General features: G+C 34.6%; 1 protein-coding gene across 35 annotated transcripts in view; it reads left to right on the top strand.

The window, feature by feature from the left end:
- The window catches only part of para (sodium voltage-gated channel paralytic), an 873489-nt gene that overhangs the window by 643411 nt on the left and 216945 nt on the right, over positions 1-13133 (top strand). For 32 of the 35 annotated variants that reach the window (XM_069841227.1, XM_069841234.1, XM_069841226.1 and 29 more), the window contains 3 exons: positions 667-872; positions 8666-8794; positions 11376-11467. In XM_069841227.1, coding sequence (XP_069697328.1) covers positions 667-872; positions 8666-8794; positions 11376-11467 — 427 coding nt within the window. The remainder of the gene's footprint in view (positions 1-666; positions 873-8665; positions 8795-11375; positions 11468-13133) is intronic. The other 3 variants (XM_069841228.1, XM_069841236.1, XM_069841223.1) reach the window with 1 other exon arrangement.

Raw genomic sequence — 13133 nt, 5'->3', positions numbered from 1 at the left:
TTTGAAATTGAAAGTAGGTACTCCAAACTACATTATTTTTAACATAAAGAATTGGCCACCGGCAACTTTGAACAATAATGGTAGTATGACTTTACAAAAACTAATATTCTTCAAAAGCATGTGATACTGAACTTGTAAAATGTACATGTGGCAATACAGTGGGTTCAGTGTTCTCGCTTTCCTCAGATTATTTCCCATTCCCATTGATGCTGTAGTGTGTGTGAAAAATGCTGCGAAGTTGTGAATTTCCTTGTAATTATTAATTTGTGCAATTATTCAACAATAAATGGAAATGAAAACATTATATATTTTGGACAATTTAGGAAACTCAGTTTACAAGAACAGATTATTGCTATACAGAAGGGAAGGCCAACCTCAACACTACCTGGTCTTACATGTATGCATGTTGGGTAATTTGTAGCTTGTTTCATTCAAGAAGGTGTCATTTCGTCCTGTTATCTTTTTTCCTCCTCTTAAGAAATACGCAGGAGCCGCCACTGGTTATAACGTATGGTATTTTGAAGTATTGAAGTGGTCTTGTCTTTGGAAAGTCTTCATTCTAGAAAGTGCACCAGTGAATTAGAGATTTTTCAAGTGTAATGTTCTTGTATATAATTTATGTAGCTATGGTGTGTTTAATGAAATATTAATGAATTCTCTTTGCAGACATTTGTGGTAGTAAGCAAAGGAAAGGACATTTTCCGGTTCAGTGCGACAGAGGCAATGTGGATTCTGGACCCATTCAACCCTATTCGGCGGGTTGCCATCTACATCTTGGTTCATCCCTTGTTTTCACTTTTCATCATCACCACCATTTTAACCAACTGCATCTTCATGATAATGCCTACAACTCCCACAATAGAGTCCACTGAGTAAGTCACATAGCTTTAATATACAAATAATTAGGTACTTGATATATTCTTTAGAAATGCAGTACTCCATTCTCTGGAGAAAGTACCAAGAAGGTAAAAAGCACTTTTATATACTGTACTTGTTGTGTCTAAAATAAAAAACAATATAATTTAACAATTATGAGAAAGTCTTACCTTCTTTATAAACGTTTGTTATAAGAAAAAGTAGTATGATTGCATTTGTTCAGAGTTTTATACTAAGATATATGTCCAGATCCTAGCTTATTACATGTGTATGAATACGCATTAAACTCATTCTTAATGTTGACAGTGGAAAATCAAAGAAAAGCTAATTAAAAATAATATGTATAGTTATTCTTATATTACATGACACTTGTCAAAGTCATAGTCGGCCTGGGTAGCGCAGTCGGTATAGCACTGGCCTTCTGTGCTCGAGGTTGCGGGTTCAATCCCGACCCAGGTTGATGGTATTTAAGTGTGCTTAAATGTGACAGGCTCATGTCAGTAGATGTACTGGCATGTAAAAGAAACTTCTGGGACAAAATTCTGGCATACCGGTGACGCTGATATAACCTCAGCAGTTGTGAGCATCGTTAAATAAACCATAAATAATTTATTTTATTTATATTCAAAGTCATACTCACTGTGGCAGGAAAGACAGTAGAAACAGGATGAAAATTTCATTGTCTCTTCCCTAGTTACATTGCATAAATATGTAGAAACGAAGGCAAATTACACTTCAAATTTTAAAATTCAGATATAATTTAATAGAAACAGATAAATTAGGATTAGGGATGAAATACAGTAGCTCAAGCAAAGAATGTTGCTGAAAACAATAACAATTTCGGAGATACACTTATGTATTTTTGGCAGTAAATGGGGCTCAATTTGAACTGATATCAATATGTGACACAATCAGAACATTGTTAAACTGTTCTAATCATTCTCCTTTCTTTAAATTCTACGTCTTATATTAATAATGTAGTTATACCCTCTTTGCAAGCCATCAATATGCTTTTATTTGTAAAAAAAAATGTTTTCCTATTTTGTACGTTTTTACACCTCAAAAATCGAAAAATTAAAAAAATAAATACATGGTGCTGTTTAAAAAAACAGACCTGTTATAAATGGAAAAAAGAAAGTTTTGGAAAACATGTTCAGAATATTCCATTTTTAACTCCTCTATCGCCCTGGATGGCTCAATTGGTAGAGTGCTGACCTTCTGTGCCAGAGGTTGTGGGTTCGATCCCGGCCGAGATCGATGGGATTTAAGTGTGCTTAAATGCAATAGGCTCATGTTGTAGATTTACTGGCATATAAAAGAACTCCTGTGAGACAAAATTCTGGCACACAGGCGATGCTGATATAACCTCAGCAGTTGCGAGCATTGTTAAATAAAACATAATTCAATTTATTTCACCCCCTCTAACATTTGTATATAGAGTTACTTCACAAAATTAGAAATAGGAAAGTTACAAACAGTATTTACTGCCTTTGACTCATATTGTGTTTGTGTATGGAGTACCATCAAGCAAGTAAACAAAGATTAGCCCTGAAAGTGATGTCTGCACACATCCAAATTCATATCTTTAAATTATACATCTAGTGACTCTCAGCTTGGTGTGTTTGGATGATATTCGATATGTATATGAATGGTATATCCAATTGAAGAAATCTGTAGCCAAATTTCGCTTATTCTTGTCTTGAGATTGTGCTAAATACTGTACATACCTTTGTTGTTTTGTAAAAATTATTATTCACGATTAAAAACATTTACATTTCAACATTATATCTTGAATATCTTGTCTCCCGTATCTGAGAGATTGCCATTACTATTTTTTTTCTATCCTGTACAAATTTTAAGGTTTCATTATGGTGTTAACTTGAAGAAAGCGATTATACACATGTAATTGAAGTGCAGGATTCATATTAACATTCGGCATAGTTAGAAACAATTTACTGTAAGCTTTGTAGATGTATGTGGGTGTTCTGTATTTTCTCTTAGTTAGCAGAACATTTGATGATACAAGACATATCTGAGTTTTGAATTCGTTTCATTGACATGTTTTTAATTGCTGTTAGATGTTGTATTTAAAATATTTGTTATAATCTTTTGTTCCTCTTTATCTTCGTAGAAAAGCATTTCTTATTAAATCTAGAACATCTAATGGTAGAAAACGAAGTGTTTTTAATATTGCTTTTTTATATACCAGATTTGTCTCAAGTTGCCCTTCAGTTCCCTGGCTCCTTAATTTTCTTGTGTGAACGTTATGACTGAGATACTTTCCTGAAGTACCGGTATCTTATTTTTGTCGCTATACATTTTATGTTGACGCGGAATTAAAAAAATTAAGAATTAACACTGCAACAGAATAATAAAATTTATTACGTAGATATCTAAGAACAAAATTTATTATTTATCCTTAAATGTATTATATTTCTCACATTATGTTAATTTCGAAGTAATAGTTCACTATAATAATTTGATGTGAAATGCATTGAATTTCTTTTATAAACGTCACATTCAAATTATAACTAAGCAAAGGATAATGGTAAGTGACTATTCCATATTAAACTGTCCCATTTTCACACACAATTAAGGTCAAGTGGGGAAAGTGTGACACTAGAGTTAGTGTGATACCAGATGTAAAATGTTACTTCAGATAGAGATATAGTCTATATCTGTAATCATTAGTGAATTATAATGCATATTTTCATCTGTAACTTTGTCATGTCTTATCACTAATTGTGTTATAAAAGAATGCATTTTGAAGATACTGAAAATATTAACAAGGGAGCACACGATAGAGTTGTTCGTTTTTGCCTACAGTATTCAATACATACATGGACGATATTCTAAACTAGTGGACAGAATTCAATAATTGAGGAATTCGAATTACCAAAGCGGAGAAAATTTTTAACTATTAAGCTACTATTTTCAGATGATTAACTCATGGTATCAGATTCAAAAGATGAATTTCGGATTGCAAGCCACAAATAAAACAGAAATATAAGACACTATGATTTAATAATTAACGAAATTATCGAGCAAATAAACACATTCATCTATCTAAGAAATTAGTTTCATAATGAAAATGAGAAATATAAATTGACACTAAAATTTCAGAGTTTTAGAAAGAGTTAATGAATTAAATTATCTTGGCTTTAAACTATCTTTTTTAAGAGATTTAGATATTCCTGCAAAAAATTTTTAATTTAATAAAGTCATAGGTATCATTAACAGTATAATGAAACATTCCCTAGCCCAAACACATACCCGTTTGTCGTCTATACAAAATCCTAGCAAGACCGGTTCTTTGTTATGGCAGTGAAGCTTGGACTTTAAGAAAGAATGATGAAAATAGAATTACTGCTAGTGAAATGAAGTTCATGCTCTGAACAGTTGACTATACCAAGTGGGATCACAAAAGAAATGAAGACATCCTATAAGAACTCAGAATGGAATCAGTACTGCAGTATATACACCGATACCAAGATAACTGGCATTGTCATGTCAAGCATTTGCCTAGAACGATCCCTCGAACAGTCTTGAATTACAGAACAGCAGGAGGAAGATCACTAGGAGCCCTGTGAAGGGAGGAAAGGAACATTTTGTAGTCCGGAATAATTATTTTTAGGACTATTACCTGTTAGGAAGATGATGATGATGATGATGATGATGATGATTATTATTATTATATTATTATTATTATTATTATAATAATAATAATAATAATAATAATAATAATAATTATTATTATTATTATTATTAATGTTTTCAAAGCCATCAAACGACGAAAGAGTATAAGAATAAAATTATACAATACTCTATCCCTTCCTGTGCTATTATGTAGTAAGTGAAAGTTGGGCTACTACAGCCAAAAATAAATCCATACGAAAGTCTACCAAGATGAGATTTATGCGAAGAACAGAAGGATACAATTGGTCAGACTTCAAAGTAAATGATGAAATTTTGCTAAAGCTGAAATTAACCCCTATTTTGGAAAAAAAAGTAGAAACATACCAAACAAATTAAATTGAACACGTAACTTAAAAGTCCAGATCAATATTACCAAAATTATAATGAAATATTAGTTGAGAGCAGGACCGATCAGTTAAGAAACTGATGGATGAATTCTAAGGCCAGAACAGATCAACAGTGGCCTGTCTCCTTGACAGCTTGATGCTGATTATGATGACACTGTCTATATATCACACTTTCTCGGCTATCTGGAAGGAATGTAGTTTGTGGAAAAAATGTACGCATTCATAAGTTTAGGAGTCTTTAAAGCCCAGTGGGAAGCTTACCTTCAGCATTTAAATATTTGTCAAAGACTTTTACACGTTGACAACCCTCATGTAGCAGCCACTCAGAATCTTTCAAACGAATTTGAACATTGCATCAAACAATTACCAATTACCTTGGATTGCTCTGAACGTATTTCTTCTCAAAAATTAAGAAAAGCATTGCGTGAAGATTCTTTTCATCAATGGAGCAAATTGAAAAGTAAAGGTTTGGGAGTTGTTTTCTATTCTCACTGGAAGAAAGGTAATTCATGGATCTCAACCAAAAAGGGACTTTCGAGCAGTCAGTGGACGCAAGCCATTAAGATGAACTGTAATACAATACCTGTACGTACTCTTCCTGGTAGAACTCTTGACTCAACCCGTTGCAGAAGATGCGACGAGCAAGAAACGCTTCCTCACATCTTGGGTTTCTGCCATCATGGAGAATTGCTCCGAATCAACAGACATAATACGGTTCATTGTCTCATCGCATCTTCAATCCGTGAGAATGCTTCCTATGAGGTTTATGAGGAGGTTGGTTGCGTCTCTTCTGATGGCTCTACTAGACGTGCTGATATCATCATAATTGATCGGCAGAAGGATAAGGGTGTCATTATTGATCCCACAATCCATTTCGAGATGCATGAGCAACAGCCACAAGAGGTATGCCGTGAAAAACAAGTCATATATGAGCCTTGTTGTCAGCATCTTGGAGCACAATACCACATCACACATTGGATAGTTTTGGGCTCATGTTCGGTGACGTGGCACGATCCCACGAGAAACTTTAAATCAACTTAAACAATTTAAAATTTCTGATGCAACGATTGATGCCATAGGATCTCTTGTGTTAAAATCATCCTTAGCTATAATTAGTAATCATTTGTACCCAATAAAGTTTTATTGTAAATGATTTCCTATGTTTCCATATCATTTATCTTAGTGTTTTTTTTTTCCTTTCAAATTGCCACACAATTGGTTTTCATTATTATTCTTTATGAATTGGTTAGTAGACCGATCTATTCGAACCCTTGTTTAGGGCGGCTTTTTTATTAAAATTAATCTGTTTCTGACTGATGTCAATTCTTGTATTTTCTCTTCTCAAAATCAAATTATTTTCAGACATTTAAAAAATACATAGCCTAGCTACTTTATCGCAAAGAATCGCAGTATCTAAAAAATAAGAGGCTAAGTCAATAAGTATCTGCACTCTCTTTTTATCATATATTACAACAACAATAGGAAACTTACAATTACTTGGTCCATAGTTGCAGAAGCTTCCTGGTGCCCTCTGAAAAAAAAAAAGTTTTTTTTTGGGGGGGGGGGGCTGAGCAGCAGGCCATGTATGCACCGCTTCCTTCACTTCATGGTCTATGGTGAATTGATGGCTCCTTAGGGCATCTTTAAGTGGATCAAAAAGATGGAAACCTGACGGGGCGAGATCTGGACTGTATGTAGATTGCTCCAACACCTCAAAACCCAGTTTCTCAACTTTGAGCAGTGTGGGTGCACATTGTCATGCAACAAAAGAACTCCTTCTGACAATAGGTGCCAGCGTTTTGGTTCGAATTGCAGGCTTTAGCTTATTGCTAGCATTTCACTGTAATGTGTACTGTATATTGAGCCCTTCTCCAAGTAATGTTGCAGTATTGGCCCTTGTGAGTCCCAGAAAAGTGTGAGCATCACTTTTACTGCAGAAGATTGACTCGGAAATTTCTTTTGACTAGAGATTCAGGGTGTTGCCATTTCATGCTCTGGCATTTCCTTTCAGGTTCAAAGTGATGGATCCACGTTTCATCTCCTGTGACTCATCGTTTCAAAAAAAACTTCACCTTCATTAGCATGACAGTCCAGTCAGCTTTGGCAGACGGGCACACGATTGTGCTTGTGCTCTTTAATGAGCTTGTACAGATTTTATGAAAGCCAAGCCTGTTATGAATAATGTCATATGCAGAACCATAACTAATTTGCATATGATTTGCCACTTCATCGATAGTCACTCTTCGATTCTTCTGAATCATGGCACAGACTAGTGGATGTGGATGTGAATGTGAATGGGCATCTTGCTTTTCCTCGTCCTTCACACTTGTCCGACTATTTTTTAACTTTTCAATCTCTACATACACACTTTGTTGTAGTAAAACATTGTCCCCATATTGTATGGAAAGTCTTCGATGGATTTTGGTTCCTGGTACACCTTCAAACGACAAAAAATGGATCACTACATTCTGTTCTTCTTTGGTGCAAACTGAGAGAGTTACAACAGCGCAACATTAACTGGAGGGATAATGTTAAACATCCCACAAGTGGAGACAAAGGCACCATTTGCTGACGTGCACGTGCACGTGCACAAAGTGGGACAGCCAACCTAAGATTAAAACAAAAGTGCTTATACTTGTTGACTTACCCTCGTACATTGATATTAATTTCGAATTTTGTATGAAACTGCAATAATGAATTATTAGTGGTTTAACCCATGAAAAAGAGTTTCTAGTTGAGAAATATTACATTTACATATGTTGGAGTGGTTAAACATAGCTCTAAACACACACCTTCATCTCAAACAGCAGAAATAACTAAAATGCTCTCTCAATTAATATCACTCAATAAAAGAATTGTATTCCAATGGATACCATCCCATTGTGGAATCCTGGGAAATGAGAATGCGGATGCTTTAGCAAAGAAGGGCAGCACTGCTACTTACAGACCTGTTACTAAATCTACGTATTACTCTGTGAAAAGATTTATTAAATCTACTTCAGCAAACAAAATTTGATAACACAATCCCAAGGGAAAAAATGGAACTCTCTGCATCAAAATCCACAGTTAATTCCCGATTTACCACGAAAATCGTCTGTAGCTGCATTTAGATTGGCAACAGGCCATGATTGTTTGGCCAAACACCTGCATAGAATTGGAATATATCAGTCCCCTAACTGCCCATTGTGCAACTCAGACCAAGAAATGGATTCGGAACACCTCAAAATCTGTGCTTCAGTGGTTGGCCATGATAATATCTTTGAAATATATTGGAGTGCAAGAGGTCAAATGACTTTATTGTCAAACGCCTGGCATTAGAAAACAACAACAACAACAATATTTACATATGTTGTAAGAAATTGTTTTTTTTAAGTCACTTTAACTGCAAGGTCATTTCATAACTGCCTGTCAGAATTGTAAGTTACATTGAGATACAGAGGATTTCCATTCTTTTCTGCCATCTACCTGCTAGTTCGCAGACTGTACTAGCATAAACTCATTGAACTAGAGATGTGTAACTTTCTGTTTACACTTAAACCCCACTTGTCCTTAATTTGAACTATTACTTGACACTATTTTTGAAGTAGCGTATGACCGCTATGTTTCAGTTTGTTCCCATGAATCCTAGCGCTTTTCGACCCAGTACCTTCCTGCCACATGAGACTGCATTGCTTGTTATGATTTAATTACATGTTTCGTGTGTGTTGTAGGTAGCTTAGTCCTAACACGGAAACATTCTCTTTCAGAGTAATTTTTACTGGCATCTACACATTTGAGTCGGCCGTTAAGGTGATGGCGAGAGGGTTCATACTTCAGCCATTCACGTACCTTAGAGATGCATGGAACTGGCTGGACTTCGTAGTAATAGCTTTAGCGTGAGTAGTGACGTGAGATCGAGTCTATCGCTAGATCAGTTGTACACTGGTACCAATAGTTCCTAGAAATAGCTTTAGTGTAGTCGGTGTCAGTGTGATCCAGCTGTAGTGCCTAGATGTAGCATATCCTTTACTGTACCACTAAGTTCCTAGCCACCTTCTGTCCTGCTTGATTTTAGAAACGTAATAGGACTTTTTGGCACGGGAATGAGACAGGACGTTACGTTTTCTATGTACAAATCGACGAATAAAAAGCACTCTTTTGGAATACAAGAGATACTCATTCTGGCTTATTTTTCCTTTGAGTCGGTTGATCTCGAGTCTTTCTTGCATGAAACTAGCCAGCATTATGAGCAATGATATCAAAGACCTTGCCATCACGTGATGTATAATCTCATTAGGTTTGAAAATTCATATATATAGAAACTATATGCATTACAATTAAATTATTCCGTGAGAATTATTTCGTTAAATCAGGTTAGGTTATGTTGGGTACTAGGTATGTTAGGTTACGTTAGGTGAGGTTAAGTTAGATTACCTCACTTTAGTTTATAGCATAATTCTCGGGTCTGGAACTTAAAACCTACTTGTAATTTTCTTGTTTATTGAAGTTTGCACAGATAGGAATAAAAATTATTTCACGTAGTAATACACAAAAAATTCCAAGTATCCTCGAGAAATATGTGAAGGTTCTGTATTTTAATTGGAATATTTCATACTGCATGCATAATTTGTATAGGTTCCACTGCAGATTGATGGAAAGAAATTTGTTTCACACGTATTGTCGATTTTTTCTCGATGAAACAAAGTTGTGGTTCAAGAAATATTGTAAAAAATATTTGAAGTTTTGTCTTGTCATTTAATGGCTGTAAATAGAAAGAACATGTGTGACATGAAATGAAACGTTTCCTACATCAATGTATAAAATAAGTAGAAATTAATGAAATGCATAATGTGGAACTGTTTCCCTGTTTCTGCATCTTAAATAGGTTGCTGTACGGTACTTTCGATATATCGTGTTTTTCAATATTATAAGGTTTGTTCTACGGTCTAGTATATACAGTCACGAAGCTTGAGTTTTGAGGGTACAAGGAACAATAGACTGTGCCGGTACTATTTCGCCTTGCCTGTAATGAGGCGATAGCGATCCTAGTGGTCAGCAACTATCTATGGATGCATATTTACTATGTATTGAGCTTCGTGACTGTATATACTAGACTGTGGTTTGTTCCAGCACAGTTCAGAATCGATTCTGAACTGCCTGCTCATTCGCAGTTGCTCTATGTGCGTTCCAACAAGACTAGAACTGATTCCGAACTGATACTGAACTCCCAGTTTCCTGTTCGAACGTGTTTTAGAACACGTTCGCAATGAGTGAAATTGGTTTTCGATTAAGATTAGGAATTCTTAACTGTTGATGCGTGCGTAGATGGCTTAATCTAAAATTATGGTTAAAATGCTTTGAGATTAGGGATGTTAAAATAAAAAAAAATAGGCCATCATGAGTGATTTGAAAGGTAATAGCGATATATTGTACGAATAATTAAGTTCGGAAGATGAATATAGGCTAATTTTAATATGAGAAGAAATTCCGTAGGCCGTGAAAGAACAGTTCAAGAAACATTCAAACAATGTAAAATCCCGAACTAGTTCTGACACCGTATACAACTGGCGTATGCGTCGAAAGAAGTTCCGGTTCGGTATTAGTTCGGAACGCATTCTGAATTGCTTGCTGGAACAAACCTAATATAAAACTTCCAATATTGCAATAATAATTTAATTTACCGCGTTTTGTATTAATGCGCGCAGAAAGACATAACGAGAAAGATAGTCATGGACATACCGCCTAGCAGCAACCAATGAGAGATCATGTTCATTTACTTGAAAAACAAAATAGTCGAAGATAGTACATAGGCCTACCAAGTAAATGTACAAGACCATTCACATATTGACTGTTCTTGAAATGTTTTTTAAATAACTTTCTTTATATGTGTAAACTTAAAAAAACACGAAAATGCGAGGTGAGTTTTAAGTGTCGGGGCCTTTTTCTCATTCAGTGTCCACTAAAATATTCGAAAGTATACATAAATGGTTCCGTGCAAGAATGAGTCAAGACCAGTCGATGTAAAGGAAGTATATTTCCTCAGTTTCTTTCACTCTTAAATTATTTTTGCATTAATTACCAAAGAGATATAAGTTTTCGTCAAAATAAAAAAATTGCAATGTTAAAACTGAGGAAAAGGTGAATTGATTTTCTGGTGTTTTTCGGAACTGCAAAATTTCAGATTAAAAGTTTAATATTTGAAATTTGTCAAATAATTTTTAATGTATGTAGGCCTATTGATAATCTTATAACTTGAATCATTGCTTCACCCTGCTTATTAATCACTATATACATAAATACCGTCTGATTCGGGATTGGTTTGTATCCATCACGAATAATGATTAATATAGACTTATTACCTGTATTTTTAAAGCATACGTTCTTTACAGGTTTGTATGAACTATTTCATATTTGCTAATAAACGATTCTAAAACCTTTGTGAGTCGTATTTATGATGTTCGTAATCCTTATTTGCAGTTACGTAACCATGGGGATAGATCTAGGAAACCTGGCCGCCTTGCGAACGTTCAGGGTACTCCGAGCTTTGAAGACTGTCGCTATTGTTCCAGGTAAGAAGTTCTTTAATTGCTACTACGGTCTAGAAACATCGAAAACAGTAAATTATTGCTAAAGTTACAGCTTTATATACAGGGTAAATAATGATAACTTTTGGGTGAACTGTATTAAGAGCTACGGTATCCAATATTTTATTAACTGAATTTTCCAACAAAAAGTATTATTTTAATAGGCAGAGATATATTCTTATAAACCTTTATAACAAATACTAGTCGTTACTTGCCAATATAATTATATTCTGCATAGGAGCTATTCCATCTCAAATCGACCGAAATATAGAGAAAATTGACCTTACAATTTGTAAGTACAATTAAACTTTTTTTGCACGTAGAGAACTGTGATACAATGCTTTGTGCAAAGTTTGAGGCATCAGAACTTCATAATGTTTAAATTAAAAATATTTAAATTTATCGTATTTTCATAAAATCAGCAAATTTAAACTGTTGTAGCTCCGAAACCCTTTCACCCAATGATAAAAATCATGGTTTATTTTGATGCTAAGAAATTAAAGTTTCTATTGACATATAAACAGATTTTCTTACTTTTTATGGAAATGGAGAAATTTAGATTTTTCCTCATTAAGACGCCTTTGCCAAGGAAAAAATATTTTTAAAATATATAGTTATATTCCGCATTGAAAGTACAAATAAACACAAAATTTTTACTGATGGTATGTTGGTAAGAAAGTATTGAAAATATCAAATAAAGAAAATAAATAGTGCGCGCGTGAACTAACCAGCTGACTGTGAGACGGGAGCTAGCCGAGATAAGCAAGGCCAGGAGACATAAACACGCGATGTGTCATCTAGCAGCGCATAGCTGGGCTAGCTTTATCACAAGTTTTCATAATCACAGGAGTAAAATGACGCCCAACGCTCGCTTATCTTCAGCTCTCGGCCAGTGCGTGCGGTACTGTGCCGTTCAAGTCCAGGCGTGTGAAAATAATCTATTTAATACCTTCGAAACTTATTGCCATATCACTAAGCAAACAATGCCGAATCCCTCTTAATAATGCAAGGTTTTTTCTCAATATTTTTTTACATTTTTACAAATGGGCAAAAAGCCTAAAAGTAAGTAGAATCAGATTATCTGTCTCTCTGTGTACAATAAAAATAAGGATTACTTCTTAACATAACCTACTAAATGTCAGCTTCAGAATGAGCTCCCGTTCAATGTTCTGCAGTAAATGGTTTCAGAGTTCTGAGTGCTGAAAGAGGCTTGTTTTTATAAAATACGCTAAATTTGTCGCTCAACAATACGAAAACCGTTTGATTTTCGATATTATATTTTTGAAAATGCACTCTCCTCATCACCTTGTATAAATAGGGAAAAAATTAGAGTAGGCCTATAAAAAAAATGGGAGGTTTTTTACTGATCGATTTCATATGGAATAGCCCATAGGTATCGGTAGTAAAGATAAATTCTCAATTTATTACTTTTCTACAAACTTACGTTTTAACAAAGTTGAGGACTTTCATATAGCTCTGACCTTTGAATACCGTATAATTAGAAATGCACTACAGTTTATTCTTTTAACTTGTGTATCAGGTAGTATGCTAGCAATCACAATAGATGAGAAACTCTGCAATGAAATTTTAAATGAAAATACATAAGGGTATACTTACTTCTGGTGTGCTCTTAACTTAGTTCACATATTAT

Source organism: Periplaneta americana, chromosome 12 (assembly GCF_040183065.1).
Source record: "Periplaneta americana isolate PAMFEO1 chromosome 12, P.americana_PAMFEO1_priV1, whole genome shotgun sequence".
Taxonomy (NCBI): Eukaryota; Metazoa; Arthropoda; class Insecta; order Blattodea; family Blattidae; genus Periplaneta; species Periplaneta americana.
This window is presented reverse-complemented; position numbering and strand designations above follow the sequence as displayed.